Source organism: Anomaloglossus baeobatrachus, chromosome 5, assembly GCF_048569485.1.
Source record: "Anomaloglossus baeobatrachus isolate aAnoBae1 chromosome 5, aAnoBae1.hap1, whole genome shotgun sequence".
Lineage (NCBI taxonomy): Eukaryota > Metazoa > Chordata > Amphibia > Anura > Aromobatidae > Anomaloglossus > Anomaloglossus baeobatrachus.
Genome location: NC_134357.1, coordinates 596,148,036 through 596,174,819, shown reverse-complemented (window position 1 = coordinate 596,174,819; position 26,784 = coordinate 596,148,036). Strand labels below are relative to the sequence as shown.

General features: G+C 51.9%; 1 protein-coding gene across 3 annotated transcripts in view; it reads left to right on the top strand.

The window, feature by feature from the left end:
* The window catches only part of CACNG5 (calcium voltage-gated channel auxiliary subunit gamma 5), a 112,070-nt gene extending 85,530 nt beyond the window's left edge, over positions 1-26,540 (top strand). For all 3 annotated transcript variants that reach the window (XM_075351504.1, XM_075351505.1, XM_075351507.1), the window contains 4 exons: positions 2,305-2,391; positions 16,546-16,686; positions 22,236-22,381; positions 22,451-26,540. In XM_075351504.1, the coding sequence (XP_075207619.1) occupies positions 2,305-2,391; positions 16,546-16,686; positions 22,236-22,381; positions 22,451-22,708 (632 nt within the window). In that variant the 3' untranslated portion in view covers positions 22,709-26,540. The remainder of the gene's footprint in view (positions 1-2,304; positions 2,392-16,545; positions 16,687-22,235; positions 22,382-22,450) is intronic.
* The last annotated feature ends 244 nt before the right edge of the window (positions 26,541-26,784 follow it).

Here is a 26,784-nt window from a genome sequence, read left to right as displayed (position 1 = left end):
CATCACACCCTGTATATAGTGACATCACACCCCTGTATATAGTAACATCACACTCTGTATATAGTGACATCACAGCCTGTATATAGTTACTTCACAGCCCTGTATATAGTGACATCACAGCCCTGTATATAGTGACATCACAGCCCTGTATATAGTGACATCACACCCTGTATATAGTGACATCACAGCCTGTATATAGTGACATCACACCCTGTATATAGTGACATCACACCCCTGTATATAGTGACATCACACTCTGTATATAGTGACATCACACTCTGTATATAGTGACATCACACCCTGTATATAGTGACATCACAGCCCTGTATATAGTGACATCACAGCCCTGTATATAGTGACATCACAGCCTGTATATAGTGACATCACACCCTGTATATAGTGACATCACAGCCCTGTATATAGTGACATCACAGCCCTGTATATAGTGACATCACAGCCTCTATATAGTGACATCACAGCCCTGTATATAGTGAAATCACACCCTGTATATAGTGACATGACAGCCCTGTATATAGTGACATCACACCCTGTATATAGTGACATCACAGCCCTGTATATAGTGACATACAGCCCTGTATATAGTGACATCACACCCTGTATATAGTGATATCACAGCCTGTATATAATGACATCACAGCACTGTATATAGTGACATCACAGCGCTGTATATAGTGACATCACACCCTGTATATAGTGACATCACAGCCCTGTATATAGTGACATCACACCCTGTATATAGTGACATCACACCCTGTATATAGTGACATCACAGCACTGTATATAGTGACATCACACCCTGTATATAGTGACATCACAGCCCTGTATATAGTGACATCCCACCCTGTATATAGTGACATCACAGCCCTGTATATAGTGACATCACACCCTGTGTATAGTGACATCACACTCTGTATATAGTGACATCACAGCCCTGTATATAGTGACATCACACCCTGTATATAGTGACATCACAGCCCTGTATATAGTGACATCACACCCTGTATATAGTGACATCACACCCTGTATATAGTGACATCACAGCCCTGTATATAGTGACATCACAGCCTGTATATAGTGACATCACAGCCTGTATATAGTGACATCACACCCTGTATATAGTGACATCACACCCTGTATATAGTGACATCACAGCCCTGTATATAGTGACCTCACACCCTGTATATAGTGACATCACCCCCTGTATATAGTGACATCACAGCCCTGTATATAGTGACATAACACCCTGTATATAGTGACATCACACCCCTGTATATATTGACTTCACACCCTGTATATAGTGACCTCACACCCTGTATATAGTGACCTCACACCCTGTATATAGTGACATCACAGCCCTGTATATAGTGACATAACACCCTGTATATAGTGACATCACCCCCTGTATATAGTGACATCACAGCCCTGTATATAGTGACATAACACCCTGTATATAGTGACATCACACCCCTGTATATATTGACTTCACACCCTGTATATAGTGACCTCACACCCTGTATATAGTGACATCACAGCCCTGTATATAGTGACATCACAGCCCTGTATATAGTGACCTCACACCTTGTATATAGTGACCTCACATCCTGTATATAGTGACATCACACTCTTTATATAGTGACATCACACCCTGTATATAGTGACATCACACCCTGTATATAGTGACATCACACTCTGTATATAGTGACATCACACCCTGTATATAGTGACATCACACCCTTTATATAGTGACATCACAGCCTGTATATAGTGACATCACACCCTGTATATAGTGACATCACACCCTGTATATAGTGACATCACACCCTTTATATAGTGACATCACAGCCTGTATATAGTGACATCACACCCTGTATATAGTGACATCACACCCTGTATATAGTGACATCACACCCTGTATATAGTGACATCACACTCTGTATATAGTGACATCACACCCTGTATATAGTGACATCACACCCTGTATATAGTGACATCACACCCTGTATATAGTGACATCACACTCTGTATATAGTGACATCACACTCTGTATATAGTGACATCACACCCTTTATATAGTGACATCACAGCCTGTATATAGTGACATCACACCCTGTATATAGTGACATCACACCCTGTATATAGTGACATCACACCCTGTATATAGTGACATCACATTCTGTATATAGTGACATCACACCCTGTATATAGTGACATCACACCCTGTATATAGTGACATCACACCCTGTATATAGTGACATCATGGCCGAGCTGCTGTCTGTGTTGCAGGGGAGGAGCAGGGTCGCTGTTTCACCATCGAGTATGTGATGCCGATGAACGTCCAGATGACTTCCGAGTCCACTGTCAGCGTCCTCAGTAAGTAATGCAACTACAGGGGTGTGGGGGGCGCCGGTACGGGGTCATTGGGTGCAAGGCACCAATACGGGGTCACTGGGGAGAAAGTGGTGCCAATACGGGGTCATCGGGTGCAAGGCACCAATACGGGGTCACTGGGGAGAAAGGGGCGCCAATACGGGGTCATCGGGTGCAAGGCACCAATACGGGGTCATCGGGTGCAAGGCACCAATACGGGGTCACTGGAGAGAAAGTGACACCTATACGGGGTCATCGGGTGCAAGGCACCAATACAAGGTCACTGGGGAGAAAGGGGCGCCAATACGGAGTCATCGGGTGCAAGGCACCAATACGGGGTCACTGGAGAGAAAGTGGCACCTATACGGGGTCATCAGGTGCAAGGCACCAATAAGGGGTCACTGGGGAGAAAGGGGCGCCAATAAGGGGTCATCGGGTGCAAGGCACCAATACGGGGTCACTGGGGAGAAAGTGGCGCCAATACGGGGTCATCGGGTGCAAGGCACCAATACGGGGTCACTGGGGAGAAAATAGCGCCAATACGGGTTCATCGGGTGCAAGGCACCAATATGGGTTCACTGGGGAGAAAGGGGCGCCAATACGGGGTCATCGGGTGCAAGGCACCAATATGGGGTCACTGGGGAGAAAGTGGCGCCAATACGGGGTCATCGGGTGCAAGGCACCAATACGGGGTCATCGGGTGCAAGGCACCAATACGGGGTCACTGGAGAGAAAGTGACACCTATACGGGGTCATCGGGTGCAAGGCACCAATACAAGGTCACTGGTCAGAAAGGGGCGCCAATACGGGGTCATCGGGTGCAAGGCACCAATACGGGGTCACTGGAGAGAAAGTGGCACCTATAAGGGGTCATCGGGTGCAAGGCACCAATACAGGGTCACTGGGGAGAAAGGGGCGCCAATACGGGGTCATCGGGTGCAAGGCACCAATACGGGGTCATCGGGTGCAAGGCACCAATACGGGGTCACTGGAGAGAAAGTGACACCTATACGGGGTCATCGGGTGCAAGGCACCAATACAAGGTCACTGGTCAGAAAGGGGCGCCAATACGGGGTCATCGGGTGCAAGGCACCAATACGGGGTCACTGGAGAGAAAGTGGCACCTATAAGGGGTCATCGGGTGCAAGGCACCAATACGGGGTCACTGGGGAGAAAGGCGCGCTAATAAGGGGTCAACGGGTGCAAGGCACCAATACGGGGTCACTGGGGAGAAAGTGGCGCCAATACGGGGTCATCAGGTGCAAGGCACCAATACGGGGTCACTGGGCAGAAAGTGGCGCCAATACGGGGTCATCGGGTGCAAGGCACCAATATGGGGTCACTGGGGAGAAAATGGCGCCAATACGGGTTCATCGGGTGCAAGGCACCAATATAAGTTCACTGGGGAGAAAGGGGCGCCAATACGGGGTCATCGGGTGCAAGGCACCAATATGGGGTCACTGGGGAGAAAGTGGCACCAATACGGGGTCATCGGGTGCAAGGCACCAATACGGGGTCACTGGGGAGAAAGTGGTGCCAATACGGGGTCATCGGGTGCAAGGCACCAATACGGGGTCACTTGGGAGAAAGGGGCGCCAATACGGGGTCATCGGGTGCAAGGCACCAATACGGGGTCACTGGGGAGAAAGGGGCGCCAATACGGGGTCATCGGGTGCAAGGCACCAATACGGGGTCACTGGGGAGAAAGGGGCGCCAATACGGGGTCATCGGGTGCAAGGCACCAATACGGGGTCACTGGGGAGAAAGGGGCGCCAATACGGGGTCATCGGGTGCAAGGCACCAATACGGAGTCACTGGGGAGAAAGGGGCGCCAATACGGGGTCATCGGGTGCAAGGCACCAATACGGGGTCACTGGGGAGAAAGGGGCGCCAATACGGGGTCATCGGGTGCAAGGCACCAATACGGGGTAACTGGGGAGAAAGGGGCGCCAATACGGGGTCATCAGGTGCAAGGCACCAATACGAGGTCACCGGGGAGAAAGGGGCGCCCATATAAAGCCACAGTAGCAAAAACAATCAGCAACTCTTCTGAATCTGTCCCATACACAACACATCACACAGAGAGCGGGAAACCGAAATTACTTACTGCTAAACCTCTCCTCCTCCTCCGTCCAAACTGCTCATTCCCTCCTCCTCCCTCCAGACTCCTCTTATCCTCCTCCTCCCTCCAGACTCCTCTTTTCCTCCTCCTTCCTGCAGACTCTTTTTTTCCTCCCCCCAGATTCCTCTTTTCCTCCTCCTCCCTCCAGACTCCTCTTTTCCTCCTCCTCCCTCCAGACTCCTCTTTTCCTCCTCCTCCCTCCAGACTCCTCTTTTCCTCCTCCTCCCTCCAGACTCCTCTTTTCCTCCTCCTCCCTCCAGACTCTTTTCCTCTTCCTCCCTTCAGACTCCTCTTTTCCTCCTCCTCCCTCCAGACTCCTCTTTTCCTCCTCCTCCCTCCAGACTCCTCTTTTCCTCTTCCTCCCTCCAGACTCCTCTTTTCCTCCTCCTCCCTCCAGACTGCTCTTTTCCTCCTCCTCCCTCCAAACTCCTCTTTTCCTCCTCCTCCCTCCAGACTCCTCTTTTCCTCCTCCTCCCTCCAGACTCCTCTTTTCCTCCTCCTCCCTCCAGACTCCTCTTTTCCTCCTCCTCCCTCCAGACTCCTCTTTTCCTCCTCCTCCCTCCAGACTCTTTTCCTCTTCCTCCCTTCAGACTCCTCTTTTCCTCCTCCTCCCTCCAGACTCCTCTTTTCCTCCTCCTCCCTCCAGACTCCTCTTTTCCTCTTCCTCCCTCCAGACTCCTCTTTTCCTCCTCCTCCCTCCAGACTGCTCTTTTCCTCCTCCTCCCTCCAAACTCCTCTTTTCCTCCTCCTCCCTCCAGACTCCTCTTTTCCTCCTCCTCCCTCCAGACTCCTCTTTTCCTCCTCCTCCCTCCAGACTCCTCTTTTCCTCCTCCTCCCTCCAGACTCCTCTTTTCCTCCTCCTCCCTCCAAACTCCTCTTTTCCTCCTCCTCCCTCCAGACTCCTCTTTTCCTCCTCCTCCCTCCAGACTCCTCTTTTCTTCCTCCTCCCTCCAGACTCCTCTTTTCCTCCTCCTCCCTCCAGACTCTTTTCCTCTTCCTCCCTTCAGACTCCTCTTTTCCTCCTCCTCCCTCCAGACTCCTCTTTTCCTCCTCCTCCCTCCAGACTCCTCTTTTCCTCTTCCTCCCTCCAGACTCCTCTTTTCCTCCTCCTCCCTCCAGACTGCTCTTTTCCTCCTCCTCCCTCCAAACTCCTCTTTTCCTCCTCCTCCCTCCAGACTCCTCTTTTCCTCCTCCTCCCTCCACACTCCTCTTTTCCTCTTCCTCCCTCCAGACTCCTCTTTTTCTCTTCCTCCCTCCAGACTCCTCTTTTCCTCCTCCTCCCTCCAGACTCTTTTCCTCTTCCTCCCTTCAGACTCCGCTTTTCCTCCTCCTCCCTCCAGACTCCTCTTTTCCTCCTCCTCCCTCCAGACTCCTCTTTTCCTCTTCCTCCCTCCAGACTCCTCTTTTCCTCCTCCTCCCTCCAGACTGCTCTTTTCCTCCTCCTCCCTCCAGACTCCTTTTTACCTCTTCCTCCTTCTAGACTCCTCTTTTCCTTCTCATCCCTCCAGACTCCTCTTTTCCTCTTCCTCCTTCTAGACTCCTCTTTTCCTCCTCCTCCCTCCACACTCCTCTTTTCCTCCTCCTCCCTCCAGACTCCTCTTTTCCTCTTCCTCCCTCCAGACTCCTCTTTTCCTCTTCCTCCTTCTAGACTCCTCTTTTCCTCTTCCTCCCTCCAGACTCCTCTTTTCCTCCTCCTCCCTCCAGACTCCTCTTTTCTTCCTCCTCCCTCCAGTCCCTCCAGACTCCTCGTCTCCTCCTCCGCCTCCTCCCTCCAGACTCCTCTTTTTCTCCTACTCCCTCCAGACTCCTCTTTTACTCCTCCTCCCTCCAGACTCCTCTTTTCCTCCTTCTCCCTCCAGACTCCTCTTTTTCTCCTCCTTCCTCCAAACTCCTCTTTTGCTCCTCCTCCCTCCAGACTCCTCTTTTCCTCCTACTCCCTCCAAACTCCTCTTTTGCTCCTCCTCCCTCCAGACTCCTCTTTTCCTCCCTCCAGACTACTCTTTTCCTCCTCCTCCCTCCAGACACCCCTTTTCCTCTTCCTCCTTCTAGACTCCTCTTTTCTTTCTCCTTATTCCAGACTCCTCTTTTCCTCCTCATCCCTCCAGACTTCTCTTTACCTCTTCCTCCTTCTAGACTCCTCTTTTCCTTCTCATCCCTCCAGACTCCTCTTTTCCTCTTCCTCCTTCTAGACTCCTCTTTTCCTCCTCCTCCCTCCACACTCCTCTTTTCCTCCTCCTCCCTCCACACTCCTCTTTTCCTCTTCCTCCCTCCAGACTCCTCTTTTTCTCTTCCTCCTTCTAGACTCCTCTTTTCCTCCTCCTCTCTCCAGACTCCTCTTTTCCTCCGCCTCCCTCCACACTCCTCTTTTCCTCCTCCTCCCTCCAGACTCCTTTTTTCCTCTTCCTCTTTTCCTCCTCCTCCCTCTAGACTCCTCTTTTCTTCCTCCTCCCTCCAGACTCCTCTTTTCCTCCTCCTCCCTCCAGACTCCTCTTTTCCTCCTCCTCCCTCCAGACTCCTCTTTTCCTCCTCCTCCCTCCAGACTCCTCTTTTCCTCCTCCTCCCTCCAGACTCTTTTCCTCTTCCTCCCTTCAGACTCCGCTTTTCCTCCTCCTCCCTCCAGACTCCTCTTTTCCTCCTCCTCCCTCCAGACTCCTCTTTTCCTCTTCCTCCCTCCAGACTCCTCTTTTCCTCCTCCTCCCTCCAGACTGCTCTTTTCCTCCTCCTCCCTCCAAACTCCTCTTTTCCTCCTCCTCCCTCCAGACTCCTCTTTTCCTCCTCCTCCCTCCAGACTCGTCTTTTTATCTTCCTCCTTCTAGACTCCTCTTTTCCTCCTCCTCCCTCCAGACTCCTTTTTTCCTCCTCCTCCCTCCAGACTCCTTTTTATCTCTTCCTCCTACTAGACTCCTCTTTTCCTTCTCTTCCCTCCAGACTCCTCTTTTCTTCCTCCTCCCTCCAGACTCCTCTTCTCCTCCTCCGCCTCCTCCCTCCAGACTCCTCTTTTTCTCCTCCTCCCTCCAGACTCCTCTTTTACTCCTCCTCCCTCCAGACTCCTCTTTTCCTCCTTCTCCCTCCAGACTCCTCTTTTTATCCTCCTTCCTCCAAACTCCTTTTTTGCTCCTCCTCCCTCCAGACTCCTCTTTTCCTCATCCTCCCTCCAGACTCCTCTTTTCTTCCTCCTCCCTCCAGACTCTTTTTCTCCTCCTCCCTCCACACTCATCTTTTCCTCCTCCTCCCTCCAGACTCCTCTTTTCCTCCTCCTCCCTCCAGACTCCTTTTTATCTCTTCCTCCTACTAGACTCCTCTTTTCCTTCTCCTTTTTCCAGACTCCTCTTTTCCTCCTCCTCCCTCCAGACTTCTCTTTTCCTCCTCTTTTCCTCTTCCTCCTTCTAGACTCCTCTTTTCCTTCTCATCCCTCCAGACTCCTCTTTTCCTCTTCCTCCTTCTAGACTCCTCTTTTCCTCCTCCTCCCTCCACACTCCTCTTTTCCTCCTCCTCCCTCCAGACTCCTCTTTTCCTCTTCCTCCCTCCAGACTCCTCTTTTCCTCTTCCTCCTTCCAGACTCCTCTTTTCCTCTTCCTCCCTCCAGACTCCTCTTTTCCTCCTCCTCCCTCCAGACTCCTCTTTTCTTCCTCCTCCCTCCAGACTCCTCTTCTCCTCCTCCGCCTCCTCCCTCCAGACTCCTCTTTTTCTCCTCCTCCCTCCAGACTCCTCTTTTACTCCTCCTCCCTCCAGACTCCTCTTTTCCTCCTTCTCCCTCCAGACTCCTCTTTTTATCCTCCTTCCTCCAAACTCCTTTTTTGCTCCTCCTCCCTCCAGACTCCTCTTTTCCTCATCCTCCCTCCAAACTCCTCTTTTGCTCCTCCTCCCTCCAGACTCCTCTTTTCCTCCCTCCAGACTACTCTTTTCCTCCTCCTCCCTCCAGACACCCCTTTTCCTCTTCCTCCTTCTAGACTCCTCTTTTCTTTCTCCTTATTCCAGACTCCTCTTTTCCTCCTCATCCCTCCAGACTTCTCTTTACCTCTTCCTCCTTCTAGACTCCTCTTTTCCTCCTCCTCCCTCCACACTCCTCTTTTCCTCCTCCTCCCTCCACACTCCTCTTTTCCTCTTCCTCCCTCCAGACTCCTCTTTTTCTCTTCCTCCTTCTAGACTCCTCTTTTCCTCCTCCCTCCAGACTCCTCTTTTCCTCCTCCTCCCTCCAGACTCCTCTTTTCCTCCTCCTCCCTCCAGACTCCTCTTTTCCTTCTCCTCCCTCCAGACTACTCTTTTCCTCCTCCCTCCAGACACCTCTTTTCCTCTTCCTCCTTCTAGACTCCTCTTTTCCTTCTCCTCCCTCCAGACTCCTCTTTACCTCTTCCTCCTTCTAGACTCCTCTTTTCCTTCTCATCCCTCCAGACTCCTCTTTTCCTCTTCCTCCTTCTAGACTCCTCTTTTCCTCCTCCTCCCTCCAGACTCCTCTTTTCCTCCTCCCTCCAGACTCCTCTTCTCCTCCTCCCTGCAGACTCCTGTTTTTCTCCTCCTCCATCCACACTCCTCTTTTCCTCCTCCTCCCTCCAGACTCCTCTTTTCCTCCTCCTCCCTCCAGACTCCTCTTTTCCTCCTCCTCCTCCCTCCAGACTCCTCTTTTTCTCCTCCTCCCTCCAGACTCCTCTTTTCCTCCTCCTCCTCCCTCCAGACTCCTCTTTTTCTCCTCCTCCCTCCAGACTCCTCTTTTCCTCCTCCTCCCTCCAGACTCCTCTTTTCTTCCTCCTCCCTCCAGACTCCTCTTTTCCTCCTCCTCCCTCCAGACTCCTCTTTTCCTCCTTTTCCCTCCAGACTCCTCTTTTCCTCCTCCTCCCTCCAGATTCCTCTTTACCTCCTCCTCCCTCCAGACTCCTCTTTTCCTCCTCCTCCCTCCAGACTCTTCTTTCCCTCCTCCTCCCTCCAGACTCCTCTTTCCCTCCTCCTCCCTCCAGACTCCTCTTTTTCTCCTCCTCCCTCCAGACTCCTCTTTTCCTTCTCCTCCCTCCAGACTCCTCTTTTCCTCCTCCTCCCTCCAGACACCTCTTTTCTTCTTCCTCCTTCTAGACTCCTCTTTTCTTTCTCCTTTTTCCAGACTCCTCTTTTCCTCCTCATCCCTCTGGATTCCTCTTTACCTCTTCCTCCTTCTAGACTCCTCTTCTCCTTCTCATCCCTCCAGACTCCTCTTTTCCTCTTCCTCCTTCTAGACTCCTCTTTTCCTCCTCCTCCCTCCACACTCCTCTTTTCCTCCTCCTCCCTCCAGAATCCTCTTTTCCTCCTCCTTCCTCCAGACTCCTCTTTTCCTCCTCCTCCCTCCACACTCCTCTTTTCCTCTTCCTCCCTCCAGACTCCTCTTTTACTCCTCCTCCCTCCAGACTCCTCTTTTCCTCCTCCTTCCTCCAGGCTCCTCTTTTCCTCCTCCCTCCAGACTCCTCTTTTCCTTCCTCCTCCTTCCAGACTCCTCTTTTCCTCCTCCTTCCTCCAGACTCCTCTTTTCCTCTTCCTCTCTCCAGACTCCTCTTCTCCCCCTCCTCCTCCCGCCAGACTCCTGTTTTTCTCCTCCTCCCTCCACACTCCTCTTTTCCTCCTCCTCCTCCCTCCAGACTCCTCTTTTCCTTTTCCTCCTTCTAGACTCCTCTTTTTCTTCTCCTCCCTCTAGACTCCTCTTTTCCTCTTCTTCCTTCTAGACTCCTCTTTTCCTCCTCCTCCCTCCAGACTCCTCTTTTCCTCCTCCTCCCTCCAGACCCCTCTTTTCCTCCTCCTCCCTCCAGACCCCTCTTTTCCTCCTCCTCCCTCCAGACTCCTCTTTTCATCTTCTTCCCTCCAGACTCCTCTTTTCCTCTTCCTCCTTCTAGACTCCTCTTTTCCTCCTCCCTCCAGACTCCTCTTTTCTTCCTCCTCCCTCCAGACTCTTTTTCTCCTCCTCCCTCCACACTCATCTTTTCCTCCTCCTCCCTCCAGACCCCTCTTTTCCTCCTCCTCCCTCCAGACCCCTCTTTTCCTCCTCCTCCTTCCAGACTCCTCTTTTCATCTTCTTCCCTCCAGACTCCTCTTTTCCTCTTCCTCCTTCTAGACTCCTCTTTTCCTCCTCCTCCCTCCAGACTCCTTTTTTCTTCCTCCTCCCTCCAGACTCTTTTTCTCCTCCTCCCTCCACACTCATCTTTTCCTCCTCCTCCCTCCAGACTCCTCTTTTCCTCCTCCTCCCTCCAGACTCCTTTTTATCTCTTCCTCCTACTAGACTCCTCTTTTCCTTCTCCTTTTTCCAGACTCCTCTTTTCCTCCTCCTCCCTCCAGACTTCTCTTTTCCTCCTCTTTTCCTCTTCCTCCTTCTAGACTCCTCTTTTCCTTCTCCTCCCTCCAGACTCCTCTTTTCCTCCTCCCTCCAGACTCCTCTTTTCCTCCTCCTCCCTCCAGACTCCTCTTTTCCTCCTCCTCCCTCCAGGCCCCTCTTTTCCTCCTCCTCCCTCCACACTCCTCTTTTCCTCCTCCTCCCTCCAGACTCCTTTTTTCCTCTTCCTCTTTTCCTCCTCCTCCCTCTAGACTCCTCTTTTCTTCCTCCTCCCTCCAGACTCCTCTTTTCTTCCTCCTCCCTCTAGACTCCTCTTTTTCTCCTCCTCCCTCCACACTCCTCTTTTCCTCCTCCTCCCTCCACACTCCTTTTCCTCCTCCTCCCTCCAGACTCCTCTTTTCCTCCTCTTCCCTCCAGACTCCTTTTTATCTCTTCCTCCTACTAGACTCCTCTTTTCCTTCTCTTCCCTCCAGACTCCTCTTTTCCTCTTCCTCCTTCTAGACTCCTCTTTTCCTCCTCCTCCCTCCAGACTCCTCTTTTCTTCCTCCTCCCTCCAGACTCTTTTTCTCCTCCTCCCTCCACACTCATCTTTTCCTCCTCCTCCCTCCAGACTCCTCTTTTGCTCCTCCTCCCTCAAGACTCCTTTTTATCTCTTCCTCCTACTAGACTCCTCTTTTCCTTCTCCTTTTTCCAGACTCCTCTTTTCCTCCTCCTCCCTCCAGACTTCTCTTTTCCTCCTCTTTTCCTCTTCCTCCTTCTAGACTCCTCTTTTCCTTCTCCTCCCTCCAGACTCCTCTTTTCCTCTTCTTCCTTCTAGACTCCTCTTTTCCTCCTCCTCCCTCCAGACTCCTCTTTTCCTCCTCCTCCCTCCAGGCCCCTCTTTTCCTCCTCCTCCCTCCACACTCCTCTTTTCCTCCTCCTCCCTCCAGACTCCTTTTTTCCTCTTCCTCTTTTCCTCCTCCTCCCTCTAGACTCCTCTTTTCTTCCTCCTCCCTCCAGACTCCTCTTTTCTTCCTCCTCCCTCTAGACTCCTCTTTTTCTCCTCCTCCCTCCACACTCCTCTTTTCCTCCTCCTCCCTCCACACTCCTCTTTTCCTCCTCCTCCCTCCAGACTCCTCTTTTCCTCCTCCTCCCTCCAGACTCCTTTTTATCTCTTCCTCCTACTAGACTCCTCTTTTCCTTCTCTTCCCTCCAGACTCCTCTTTTCCTCTTCCTCCTTCTAGACTCCTCTTTTCCTCCTCCTCCCTCCAGACTCCTCTTTTCCTCCTCCCTCCAGTCTCCTCTTTTTCTCTTCCTCCCTCCAGACTCCTCTTTTCCTCCTCCTCCCTCCAGACTCCTCTTTTCCTTCTCCTCCCTCGAGACTGTTCTTTTCTTTCTCCTCCCTCCAGACTGTTTTTTTCCTTTTCCTCCCTCCAGACTCCTCTTTTCCTCTTCCTCCTTCTAGACTCCTCTTTTCTTCCTCCTCCCTCCAGACTCCTGTTTTTCTCCTCCTCCCTCCACACTCCTCTTTTCCTCCTCCTCCCTCCAGACTCCTCTTTTAATCCTCCTCCTCCCTCCAGACTCCTCTTTTCCTTTTCCTTCTTCTAGACTCCTATTTTCCTTCTCCTTTTTCCAGACTCCTCTTTTCCTCCTCCTCCCTCCAGACTTCTCTTTTCCTCCTATTTTCCTCTTCCTCCTTCTAGACTCCTCTTTTCCTTCTCCTCCCTCCAGACTCCTCTTTTCCTCTTCTTCCTTCTAGACTCCTCTTTTCCTCCTCCTCCCTCCAGACTCCTCTTTTCCTCCTCCTCCCTCCAGGCCCCTCTTTTCCTCCTCCTCCCTCCAGACCCCTCTTTTCCTCCTCCTCCTCCCTCCAGACTCCTCTTTTCCTCTTCCTCCTTCTAGACTCCTCTTTTCCTCCTCCTCCCTCCAGACTCCTCTTTTCCTCCGCCTCCCTCCACACTCCTCTTTTCCTCCTCCTCCCTCCAGACTCCTTTTTTCCTCTTCCTCTTTTCCTCCTCCTCCCTCTAGACTCCTCTTTTCTTCCTCCTCCCTCTAGACTCCTCTTTTTCTCCTCCTCCCTCCACACTCCTCTTTTCCTCCTCCTTCCTCCAGACCCCTCTTTTTTCCTCCTCCTCCCTCCAGACTCCTCTTTTCCTCCTCCTCCCTCCAGGCCCCTCTTTTCCTCCTCCTTCCTCCAGACCCCTCTTTTCCTCCTCCTCCCTCCAGACTCCTCTTTTCCTCTTCTTCCTTCTAGACTCCTCTTTTCCTCCTCCTCCCTCCAGACTCCTCTTTTCCTCCTCCTCCCTCCAGGCCCCTCTTTTCCTCCTCCTCCCTCCAGACCCCTCTTTTCCTCCTCCTCCTCCCTCCAGACTCCTCTTTTCCTCTTCCTCCTTCTAGACTCCTCTTTTCCTCCTCCTCCCTCCAGACTCCTCTTTTCCTCCGCCTCCCTCCACACTCCTCTTTTCCTCCTCCTCCCTCCAGACTCCTTTTTTCCTCTTCCTCTTTTCCTCCTCCTCCCTCTAGACTCCTCTTTTCTTCCTCCTCCCTCCAGACTCCTCTTTTCTTCCTCCTCCCTCTAGACTCCTCTTTTTCTCCTCCTCCCTCCACACTCCTCTTTTCCTCCTCCTCCCTCCACACTCCTCTTTTCCTCCTCCTCCCTCCAGACTCCTCTTTTCCTCCTCCTCCCTCCAGACTCCTTTTTATCTCTTCCTCCTACTAGACTCCTCTTTTCCTTCTCTTCCCTCCAGACTCCTCTTTTCCTCTTCCTCCTTCTAGACTCCTCTTTTCTTCCTCCTCCCTCCAGACTCCTGTTTTTCTCCTCCTCCCTCCACACTCCTCTTTTCCTCCTCCTCCCTCCAGACTCCTTTTTATCTCTTCCTCCTACTAGACTCCTCTTTTCCTTCTCTTCCCTCCAGACTCCTCTTTTCCTCTTCCTCCTTCTAGACTCATCTTTTCCTCCTCCTCCCTCCAGACTCCTCTTTTCCTCCTCCCTCCAGTCTCCTCTTTTTCTCTTCCTCCCTCCAGACTCCTCTTTTCCTCCTCCTCCCTCCAGACTCCTCTTTTCCTTCTCCTCCCTCGAGACTGTTCTTTTCTTTCTCCTCCCTCCAGACTGTTTTTTTCCTTTTCCTCCCTCCAGACTCCTCTTTTCCTCTTCCTCCTTCTAGACTCCTCTTTTCTTCCTCCTCCCTCCAGACTCCTGTTTTTCTCCTCCTCCCTCCACACTCCTCTTTTCCTCCTCCTCCCTCCAGACTCCTCTTTTCCTCCTCCTCCTCCCTCCAGACTCCTCTTTTCCTTTTCCTCCTTCTAGACTCCTATTTTCCTTCTCCTTTTTCCAGACTCCTCTTTTCCTCCTCCTCCCTCCAGACTTCTCTTTTCCTCCTCTTTTCCTCTTCCTCCTTCTAGACTCCTCTTTTCCTTCTCCTCCCTCCAGACTCCTCTTTTCCTCTTCTTCCTTCTAGACTCCTCTTTTCCTCCTCCTCCCTCCAGACTCCTCTTTTCCTCCTCCTCCCTCCAGGCCCCTCTTTTCCTCCTCCTTCCTCCAGACCCCTCTTTTCCTCCTCCTCCCTCCAGACTCCTCTTTTCCTCCTCCTCCCTCCAGGCCCCTCTTTTCCTCCTCCTTCCTCCAGACCCCTCTTTTCCTCCTCCTCCCTCCAGACTCCTCTTTTCCTCTTCTTCCTTCTAGACTCCTCTTTTCCTCCTCCTCCCTCCAGACTCCTCTTTTCCTCCTCCTCCCTCCAGGCCCCTCTTTTCCTCCTCCTCCCTCCAGACCCTTCTTTTCCTCCTCCTCCTCCCTCCAGACTCCTCTTTTCCTCTTCCTCCTTCTAGACTCCTCTTTTCCTCCTCCTCCCTCCAGACTCCTCTTTTCCTCCGCCTCCATCCACACTCCTCTTTTCCTCCTCCTCCCTCCAGACTCCTTTTTTCCTCTTCCTCTTTTCCTCCTCCTCCCTCTAGACTCCTCTTTTCTTCCTCCTCCCTCCAGACTCCTCTTTTCTTCCTCCTCCCTCTAGACTCCTCTTTTTCTCCTCCTCCCTCCACACTCCTCTTTTCCTCCTCCTCCCTCCACACTCCTCTTTTCCTCCTCCTCCCTCCAGACTCCTCTTTTCCTCCTCCTCCCTCCAGACTCCTTTTTATCTCTTCCTCCTACTAGACTCCTCTTTTCCTTCTCTTCCCTCCAGACTCCTCTTTTCCTCTTCCTCCTTCTAGACTCCTCTTTTCCTCCTCCTCCCTCCAGACTCCTCTTTTCCTCCTCCCTCCAGTCTCCTCTTTTTCTCTTCCTCCCTCCAGACTCCTCTTTTCCTCATCCTCCCTCCAGACTCCTCTTTTCCTTCTCCTCCCTCGAGACTGTTCTTTTCTTTCTCCTCCCTCCAGACTCCTGTTTTTCTCCTCCTCCCTCCACACTCCTCTTTTCCTCCTCCTCCCTCCAGACTCCTCTTTTCCTCCTCCTCCTCCCTCCAGACTCCTCTTTTCCTTTTCCTCCTTCTAGACTCCTATTTTCCTTCTCCTTTTTCCAGACTCCTCTTTTCCTCCTCCTCCCTCCAGACTTCTCTTTTCCTCCTCTTTTCCTCTTCCTCCTTCTAGACTCCTCTTTTCCTTCTCCTCCCTCCAGACTCCTCTTTTCCTCTTCTTCCTTCTAGACTCCTCTTTTCCTCCTCCTCCCTCCAGACTCCTCTTTTCCTCCTCCTCCCTCCAGGCCCCTCTTTTCCTCCTCCTTCTTCCAGACCCCTCTTTTCCTCCTCCTCCCTCCAGACTCCTCTTTTCCTCTTCCTCCTTCTAGACTCCTCTTTTCAACCTTCTCCCTCCAGACTCCTCTTTTCCTCCGCCTCCCTCCACACTCCTCTTTTCCTCCTCCTCCCTCCAGACTCCTTTTTTCCTCTTTCTCTTTTCCTCCTCCTCCCTCTAGACTCCTCTTTTCTTCCTCCTCCCTCCAGACTCCTCTTTTCTTCCTCCTCCCTCTAGACTCCTCTTTTTCTCCTCCTCCCTCCACACTCCTCTTTTCCTCCTCCTCCTCCCTCCACACTCCTCTTTTCCTCCTCCTCCCTCCAGACTCCTCTTTTCCTCTTCCTCCTTCTAGACTCCTCTTTTTCTCTTCCTTCCTCCAGACTCCTCTTTTCCTCCTCCTCCCTCCAGGCTCCTCTTTTTTTTCTCCTCCCTCCAGACTGTTCTTTTCCTTTTCCTCCCTCCAGACTTCTCTTTTCCTTTTCCTCCCTCCAGACTCCTCTTTTCCTCCTCCCTCCAGACTCCGTTTTTCCTCCTCCTCCTCCCTCCAGACTCCTCTTTTCCTCCTCCTCCCTCCAGACTCCTCTTTTTTCTCTTCCTCCCTCCAGACTCCTCTTTTCCTCCTCCTCCCTCCAGACTCCTCTTTTCCTTCTTTTCCCTCCAGACTGTTCTTTTCCTTCTCCTCCCTCCAGACTGTTCTTTTCCTTTTCCTCCCTCCAGACTCCTCTTTTCCTCCTCCTCCTCCCTCCAGACTCCTCTTTTTCTCCTCCTCCCTCCAGACTCCTCTTTTCCTCCTCTTCCCTCCAGACTCCTCTTTTCCTGCTTCTCCCTCCAGACTCCTCTTTTCCTCCTCCTCCTCCAGACTCCTCTGTCCTCCTCCTCCCTCCAGACTCCTCTGTCCTCCTCCTCCTCCTCTAGACTCCCCTGTCCTTCTCCTCCCTGCAGACTCGTTCCTTCTCTTCACGCCATATAATAACAGATATGAACAGTAAATCTTCCCCCGTCTTCTTCTGCCTTTACTGCTCTCCACAGTCCACCTCTTGTTTTTCTCCAGAGATGATCCGCTCCGCCACCCCCTTCCCTCTCGTCAGCCTCTTCTTCATGTTCATCGGGTTCATCCTCAATAATGTGGGGCACATCCGTCCGCACCGCACCATCCTGGCCTTCATCTCCGGCATCTTCTTCATTCTCTCTGGTGAGTATTTTACTATGGGATGACCAGTGTAATCCAGCAGCACAGAGTATTTCAGGAGAGGAGAGCACTGATCTTATAGGAGGTCACAGAGATACAGAGGAAGGAGCAGGTCCCAGCAGCACAGAGTATTTCAGGAGAGAAGAGCACTGATCTTATAGGAGGTCACAGAGATACAGAGGAAGGAGCAGGTCCCAGCAGCACAGAGTATTTCAGGAGAGGAGAGCACTGATCTTACAGGAGGACACAGAGATACATAGAGGAAGGAGCAGGTCCCAGCAGCACAGAGTATTTCAGGAGAGAAGAGCACTGATCTTATAGGACACAGAGATACAGAGGAAGGAGCAGGTCCCAGCAGCACAGAGTATTTCAGGAGAGGAGAGCGCTAATCTTATAGGAGGACACAGAGATACAGAGGAGGAGCAGGTCCCAGCAGCACAGAGTATTTCAGGAGAGCACTGATCTTATAGGAGGTCACAGAGATACAGAGGAAGGAGCAGGTCCCAGCAGCACAGAGTATTTCAGGAGAGGAGAGCACTGATCTTATAGGAGGACACAGAGATACAGAGGAGGAGCAGGACCCAGCAGCACAGAATATTTCAGGAGAGGAGAGCACTGATCTTATAGGAGGACACAGAGATACAGAGGAAGGAGCAGGTCCCAGCAGCACAGAGTATTTCAGGAGAGGAGAGCACTGATCTTATAGGAGGTCACAGAGATACATAGGAAGGAGCAGGTCCCAGCAGCACAGAGTATTTCAGGAGAGGAGAGCGCTGATGTTATAGGAGGTCACAGAGATGCATAGAGGAAGGAGCAGGACCCAGCAGCACAGAGTATTTCAGGAGAGGAGAGCACTGATCTTATAGGAGGACACAGAGATACAGAGGAAGGAGCAGGTCCCAGCAGCACAGAGTATTTCAGGAGAGGAGAGCGCTGATCTTATAGGAGGACACAGAGATACATAGAGGAAGGAGCAGGACCCAGCAGCACAGAGAATTTCAGGAGAGGAGAGCACTGATCTTATAGGAGGACACAGAGATACATAGAGGAAGGAGCAGGTCCCAGCAGCACAGAGTATTTCAGGAGAGGAGAGCACTGATCTTATAGGAAGACACAGAGATACAGAGGAAGGAGCAGGACCCAGCAGCACAGAGTATTTCAGGAGAGGAGAGCACTGATCTTATAGGAGGACACAGAGATACATAGAGGAAGGGACAGGTCCCAGCAGCACAGAGTATTTCAGGAGAGGAGAGCACTGATCTTATAGGAGGACACAGAGATACATAGAGGAAGGAGCAGGTCCCAGCAGCACAGAGTATTTCAGGAGAGGAGAGCACTGATCTTATAGGAGGACACAGAGATACAGAGGAAGGAGCAGGTCCCAGCAGCACAGAGTATTTCAGGAGAGGAGAGCGCTGATCTTATAGGAGGACACAGAGATACATAGAGGAAGGAGCAGGACCCAGCAGCACAGAGAATTTCAGGAGAGGAGAGCACTGATCTTATAGGAGGTCTCAGAGATACATAGAGGAAGGAGCAGGTCCCAGCAGCACAGAGTATTTCAGGAGAGGAGAGCACTGATCTTATAGGAGGACACAGAGATACATAGAGGAAGGAGCAGGACCCAGCAGCACAGAGTATTTCAGGAGAGGAGAGCACTGATCTTATAGGAGGTCACAGAGATACATAGAGGAAGGAGCAGGACCCAGCAGCACAGAGTATTTCAGGAGAGGAGAGCACTGATCTTATAGGAGGACACAGAGATACATAGAGGAAGGAGCAGGACCCAGCAGCACAGAGTATTTCAGGAGAGGAGAGCACTGATCTTATAGGAGGACACAGAGATACATAGAGGAAGGAGCAGGACCCAGCAGCACAGAGTATTTCAGGAGAGGAAAGCACTGATCTTATAGGAGGTCACAGAGATACATAGAGGAAGGAGCAGGTCCCAGCAGCACAGAGTATTTCAGGAGAGAAGAGCACTGATCTTATAGGAGGACACAGAGATACAGAGGAAGGAGCAGGTCCCAGCAGCACAGAGTATTTCAGGAGAGGAGAGCGCTGATCTTATAGGAGGACACAGAGATACATAGAGGAAGGAGCAGGACCCAGCAGCACAGAGTATTTCAGGAGAGGAGAGCACTGATCTTATAGGAGGACACAGAGATACATAGAGGAAGGAGCAGGACCCAGCAGCACAGAGTATTTCAGGAGAGGAGAGCGCTGATCTTATAGGAGGACACAGAGATACATAGAGGAAGGAGCAGGACCCAGCAGCACAGAGTATTTCAGGAGAGGAAAGCACTGATCTTATAGGAGGTCACAGAGATACATAGAGGAAGGAGCAGGTCCCAGCAGCACAGAGTATTTCAGGAGAGAAGAGCACTGATCTTATAGGAGGACACAGAGATACATAGAGGAAGGAGCAGGTCCCAGCAGCACAGAGTATTTCAGGAGAGGAGAGAGCTGATCTTATAGGAGGACACAGGGATACATAGAGGAAGGAGCAGGTCCCAGCAGCACAGAGTATTTCAGGAGAGGAGAGCACTGATCTTATAGGAGGACACAAAGATACAGAGGAAGGAGCAGGACCCAGCAGCACACAGCAGCACAGAGTATTTCAGGAGAGGAGAGCACTGATCTTATTGGAGGTCACAGAGATACATAGATGAAGGGGCAGTTCCAGCAGCACAGAGTATTTCAGGAGAGGAGAGCACTGATCTTATAGGAGGTCACAGAGATACATAGATGAAGGAGCAGGTCCCAGCAGCACAGAGTATTTCAGGAGAGGAGAGCACTGATCTTATAGGAGGTCACAGAGATACATAGATGAAGGAGCAGGTCCCAGCAGCACAGAGTATTTCAGGAGAGGAGAGCACTGATCTTATAGGAGACCACAGAGATACAGAGGAAGGAGCAGGTCCCAGATCTCTATCAGTAATGACTCACAGGCCAGTTTTGTTCCCCAGATTTTTATCAGTGATGACTCACAGGCCGGTTTTGCTCCCCAGATCTCTATCAGTGATGACTCACAGGCCGGTTCTGCCCTCCAGGTCTCTATCATTGATGTCTCACAGGCCGGTTCTGCCCTCCAGGTCTCTATCAGTGGTGACTCACAGGCCGGTTCTGCCCTCCAGGTCTCTATTAGTGATGACTCACGGGCCGGTTCTGCCCTTCAGGTCTTTCTCTATCAGTGATGACTCACGGGCCGGTTCTGGCCTCCAGCTCTCTATCAGTGATGACTCACGGGCCGGTTCTGCCCTCCAGGTCTTTCTCTATCAGTGATGACTCACGGGCCGGTTCTGGCCTCCAGCTCTCTATCAGTGATGACTCACGGGCTGGTTCTGCCCTCCAGGTCTCTATCAGTGATGACTCACAGGCCGGTTCTGCCCCCCAGGTCTCTATCAGTGGTGACTCACGGGCCGGTTTTGCCCTCCAGATCTCTATCAGTGATGACTCACGGACCGGTTTTGCCCCCCAGGTCTCTATCAGTGATGACTCACGGGCCGGTTCTGCCCTCCAGATCTCTATCAGTGATGACTCACGGACCGGTTTTGCCCCCCAGGTCTTTATCAGTGATGACTCACAGGCCGGTTCTGCCCTTCAGGTCTCTATCAGTGATGACTCACGGGCCGGTTTTGCCCCCAGGTCTCTGTCTATTAGTGATGACTCATGGACCGGTTCTGCCCCCCAGGTCTCTATCAGTGATGACTCACGGACCGGTTTTGCCCCCCAGGTCTCTATCAGTGATTACTCACAGGCCGGTTTTGCCCCCCAGGTCTCTATCAGTGATGACTCACAGGCCGGTTTTGTCCCCCAGGTCTCTATCAGTGATGACTCACAGGCCGGTTTTGCCCCCAGGTCTCTGTCTATCAGTGGTGACTCACAGGCCGGTTCTGCCCCCCAGGTCTCTATCAGTGGTGACTCACGGGCCGGTTTTGCCCCCAGGTCTCTGTCTATCAGTGGTGACTCACAGGCCGGTTCTGCCCTCCAGATCTCTATCAGTGATGACTCACGGACTGGTTTTGCCCCCCAGGTCTCTATCAGTGATGACTCACAGGCCGGTTCTGCCCTCCAGGTCTCTCTCTATCAGTGATGACTCACGGGCCGGTTCTGCCCTCCAGATCTCTATCAGTGGTGACTCACTGGCCGGTTTTGCCCCCCAGGTCTCTATCAGTGGTGACTCACAGGCCGGTTTTGCCCCCCAGGTCTCTATCAGTGATGACTCACAGGCCGGTTTTGCCCCCCAGGTCTCTATCAGTGATGACTCACAGGCCGGTTCTGCCCTCCAGATCTCTATCAGTGGTGACTCACAGGCCGGTTCTGCCCTCCAGATCTCTATCAGTGGTGACTCACGGGCCGGTTCTGCCCCCAGGTCTCTATCAGTGGTGACTCACTGGCCGGTTTTGCCCCCCAGGTCTCTATCAGTGGTGACTCACGGGCCGGTTCTGCCCCCCAGGTCTCTCAGTGGTGACTCACAGGCCGGTTTTGCCCCCCAGGTCTCTATCAGTGGTGACTCACAGGCCGGTTTTGCCCCCCAGGTCTCTATCAGTGGTGACTCACAGGCCGGTTTTGCCCCCCAGGTCTCTATCAGTGGTGACTCACGGGCCGGTTTTGCCCCCCAGGTCTCTATCAGTGGTGACTCACGGGCCGGTTCTGCCCCCCAGGTCTCTATCAGTGGTGACTCACAGGCCGGTTTTGCCCCCCAGGTCTCTATCAGTGGTGACACACAGGCCGGTTTTGCCCCCCAGGTCTCTATCAGTGATGACTCACGGACCGGTTTTGCCCCCCAGGTCTCTATCAGTGGTGACTCACAGGCCGGTTTTGCCCCCCAGGTCTCTATCAGTGGTGACTCACAGGCCGGTTTTGCCCCCCAGGTCTCTATCAGTGGTGACTCACAGGCCGGTTTTGCCCCCCAGGTCTCTATCAGTGGTGACTCACGGGCCGGTTTTGCCCCCCAGGTCTCTATCAGTGGTGACTCACGGGCCGGTTCTGCCCCCCAGGTCTCTATCAGTGATGACTCACAGGCCGGTTTTGCCCCCCAGGTCTCTATCAGTGATGACTCACAGGCCGGTTTTGCCCCCCAGGTCTCTATCAGTGGTGACTCACGGGCCGGTTTTGCCCCCAGGTCTCTGTCAGTGATGACTCACGGGCCGGTTCTGCCCCCCAGGTCTCTATCAGTGATGACTCACAGGCCGGTTCTGCCCCCAGATCTTTATCTGTGATGACTCACGGGCCGGTTCTGCCCTCCAGGTCTCTCTCTATCAGTGGTGACTCACGGGCCGGTTCTGCCCCCCAGGTCTCTATCAGTGGTGACTCACAGGCCGGTTTTGCCCCCAGGTCTCTCCCTATCAGTGATGACTCACTGGCCGGTTTTGCCCCCAGGTCTCTATCAGTGATGACTCACGGGCCGGTTCTGCCCCCCAGGTCTCTATCAGTGATGACTCACAGGCCGGTTTTGCCCCCCAGGTCTCTATCAGTGATGACTCACGGGCCGGTTCTGCCCCCCAGGTCTCTATCAGTGATGACTCACAGGCCGGTTTTGCCCCCAGGTCTCTCGCTGGTGGTCGGTCTGGTTCTCTACATTTCCAGCATTAATGATGAGATCCTGAACCGGACGAGGGACGCGGATTCCTACTTCAGCTACAAGTACGGCTGGTCCTTCGCCTTCGCTGCCATCTCCTTCCTGCTGACGGAGGTAGGTGGCGGATGATGGGGGTAGTGGTGAGGTAACGGGGCGCCTCTGATAACGGGGTGTCTTCTGCAGAGTGCGGGGGTGATGTCCGTCTATCTCTTCATGAAGCGGTACACGGCAGAGGACGCCTACCGGCCGCACCCCGGATACTACCGGCCGCGGCTCAGCAACTGCTCCGACTACTCCGGCCAGTTCCTGCACCCCGAGGCCTGGGTGAGGGGCCGGAGCCCCTCCGATATCTCCAGTGAGGCCTCGCTGCAGATGAACTCCAACTACCCCGCCCTGCTGAAGTGCCCCGACTACGACCAGATGTCATCCTCCCCGTGCTGACCGGACCGCCGGGACACCGAGGGTCCCGCCACACCGGGACACCGAGGGTCCCGCCAGCTCATCTGCTGCCCCCTGTAGGTAGAAAACCAGCGCTGCTGCTCCGGCCAGTGTCCAACAACCCCACCCGGAATATACAGTCTGTGAGAGGGACCCCCACAGGGGAACGACACATCAGCTCTCCTCCAGCCACCTCCAGAGCTGCGCTCACTATTCTGCTGTTATACCATGTATTATCCTCCAGAGCTGCGCTCACTATTCTGCTGTTATACCATGTATTATCCTCCAGAGCTGAGCTCACTATTCTGCTGTTACATCATGTCTTATCCTCCAGCCACCTCAAGAGCTGCACTCACTATTCTGCTGTTACATTGTGTCTTAACCTCCAGAGCTGCAATCACTATTCTGCTGTTACATTGTCTTATCCTCCAGAGCTGCGCTCACTATTCTGCTGTTACATCATGTCTTATCCTCCAGAGCTGCGCTCACTATTCTGCTGTTATATCATGTCTTATCCTCCAGAGCTGCACTCACTATTCTGCTGTTATATTGTATGTTATCCTCCAGCCACCTCCACAGCTGCACTCACTATTCTGCTGTTACATCATGTCTTATCCTCCAGAGCTGCGCTCACTATTCTGCTGTTATATCATGTCTTATCCTCCAGAGCTGCGCTCACTATTCTGCTGTTATATTGTGTGTTATCCTCCAGCCACCTCCAGAGCTGCACTCACTATTCTGCTGTTATATTGTGTGTTATCCTCCAGAGCTGCACTCACTAGTCTGCTGTTACATCATGTCTTATCTTCCAGCCACCTCTAGAGCTGCACTCACTATTCTGCTGTTATACCATGTATTATCCTCCAGAGCTGCACTCACTATTCTGCTGTTATATTGTGTGTTATCCTCCAGCCACCTCCAGAGCTGCACTCACTATTCTGCTGCTATACCATGTATTATCCTCCAGAGCTGCACTCACTATTCTGCTGTTATATTGTGTGTTATCCTCCAGCCACCTCCACAGCTGCACTCACTATTCTGCTGTTACATCATGTCTTATCCTCCAGCCACCTCCAGAGCTGTGCTTACTATTCTACTGTTACATTGTGTCTTAACCTCCAGAGCTGCAATCACTATTCTGCTGTTACATTGTCTTATCCTCCAGAGCTGCGCTCACTATTCTGCTGTTATATCATGTCTTATCCTCCAGAGCTGCGCTCACTATTCTGCTGTTATATCATGTCTTATCCTCCAGAGCTGCGCTCACTATTCTGCTGTTATATCATGTCTTATCCTCCAGAGCTGTGCTCACTATTTTGCTGTTATATTGTGTGTTATCCTCCAGAGCTGCACTCACTATTCTGCTGTTATATTGTGTGTTATCCTCCAGAGCTGCACTCACTATTCTGCTGTTACATCATGTCTTATCCTCCAGCCACCTCTAGAGCTGCACTCACTATTCTGCTGTTATACCATGTATTATCCTCCAGAGCTGCACTCACTATTCTGCTGTTATATTGTGTGTTATCCTCCAGCCACCTCCAGAGCTGCACTCACTATTCTGCTGCTATACCATGTATTATCCTCCAGAGCTGCACTCACTATTCTGCTGTTATATTGTGTGTTATCCTCCAGCCACCTTCACAGCTGCACTCACTATTCTGCTGTTACATCATGTCTTATCCTCCAGCCACCTCCAGAGTTGTGCTTACTATTCTACTGTTACATTGTGTCGTGTCTTACCCTCCAGAGCTGCACTCACTATCCTGCTGTTATGTCATGTATTATCCTCCAGAGCTGCACTCACTATTCTGCTATTATATCATGTCTTATCCTCCAGAGCTGCACTCACTATTCTGCTGTTATATTGTGTGTTATCCTCCAGCCACCTCCAGAGCTGCACTCACTATCCTGCTGTTATGTCATGTCTTATCCTCCATAGCTGTGCTCACTATTCTGCTGTTATATCATGTCTTATCCTCCAGAGCTGCACTCACTATTCTGCTGTTACATCATGTCTTATCCTCTAGCCACCTCCAGAGCTGTACTCACTATTCTGCTGTTATACCATGTATTATCCTCCAGGCACCTCAAGAGCTGCGCTTACTATTCTACTGTTGCATTGTGTCTTATCCTCCAGAGCTGCACTCACTATCCTGCTGTTATGTCATGTCTTATCCTCCAGAGCTGCACTCACTATTCTGCTGTTACATTGTGTATTATCATCCAGTCACCTCCAAAGCTGCACTCCTTATTCTGTTTTTACATTGTGTCTTATCCTCCAGTCACCTCCAGAGCTGCAGTCACTATTCTGCTGTTACATTGTGTCTTATCCCCCAGTCACCTCCAGAGCTGCAGTCACTATTCTGCTGTTACGTCGTGTCTTATCCTCCAGTCACTTCCAGAGCTGTACTCACTATTCTGCTGTTACATTGTGTATTATCATCCAGTCACCTCCAAAGCTGCACTCCTTATTCTGTTTTTACATTGTGTCTTATCCTCCAGTCACCTCCAGAGCTGCAGTCACTATTCTGCTGTTACATTGTGTCTTATCCCCCAGTCACCTCCAGAGCTGCAGTCACTATTCTGCTGTTACGTCGTGTCTTATCCTCCAGTCACCTCCAGAGCTGCAGTCACTATTCTGCTGTTACATTGTGTCTTATCCTCCAGTCATCTCCAGAGCTGCAGTCACTATTCTGCTGTTACATTGTGTCTTATCCTCCAGTCACCTCCAGAGCTGCACTCACTATTCTGCTGTTACATCGTGTCTTATCCTCCAGAGCTGCAGTCACTATTCTGCTGTTATATCATGTCTTATCCTCCAGTCACCTCCAGAGCTGTAGTCACTATTCTGCTGTTATATCATGTCTTATCCTCCAGTCATCTCCAGAGCGGCACTCTCTGTATTATTGGACGTTCTCCATCATCATGTGCCGGATTATTGGATTTTCTGATGATGGGATTACCAGACCTCATAGTGCTGAATTATCGGACTTTGCAGATTACCGGCCGGTGGATCCTCTGGTGCCGGATGATTGGGGTGTGTTGTGTGATGGTGACGTCAGTGGACGCGGATCCCCTGAAGATTAGAATCCCCGGATTAAAAAAGTGGTGATGAGATTGTGAGGAATGATTGTGTGTGGAGTCCCGGAGTGACGGAGGTGGACGCCCGGCGTTCTGCCGCCCTCACAGGTGCTGGTGCGGGGTTCAGGTCTACGGTGGAATATAGAACCGCACATATACGGCCGGTTTATTTCTGGCGCTTTCTGCAGTATTTTGGGTCTGTTGGTGACTTTCTAGGACTTTTGCACAGTGCAGTGTATACACCCGTTCACAAATCGCTGCATGGAGCGGTCACCAGCTGCTCAGGACAGGGATCTCTTACTGATAAAATGCTTCTACCCTGGCTATAAAAAGCTGACAAAAGAGATACGCCTTGACGCTGGCTGCTGGGCTCACATAAAACTGGCCTATTTTATGCGCTATTTATTTCCTAAGTAGTAATGCATGTCCAAATTCCTGTATTGAATATTTGCAGGCCTCAGCACCTCAGACAGCGATGAGGAGGAGATGTAGGGAGGTGCAGTACTGTGGAGAAGACGGGTGGGTGATAGACAGAGATGAGGAAGATATGTAGAGCGATGCAAAACTATGGGAGAATATGGGAAGGTGACAGACAGAGATGAGGAGGAGATGTAGGGAGGTGCAGCACTGTAGAGAGGACGGGTAGGTGATAGACAGAGATGAGGAGGAGATGTAGGGAGGTGCAGAACTGTGGAGAGGATGGGTAGGTGATAGACAGAGATGAGGAGGAGATGTAGGGAGGTGCAGTACTGTGGAGAAGACGGGTGAGTGATAGACAGAGATGAGGAGGAGATGTAGGGGGGTGCAGCACTGTGGAGAGGACGGGTGGGTGATAGACAGAGATGAGGAGGAGATGTAGGGGGGTGCAGCACTGTGGAGAGCTTTGTGGTGATAGACAGAAATGAGGAGGAGATGTAGGGGGTGCAAAGCTATGGGAGAATATGGGAAGGTGACAGACAGAGATGAGGAGGAGATGGAGGGTAGTACAGAACTGT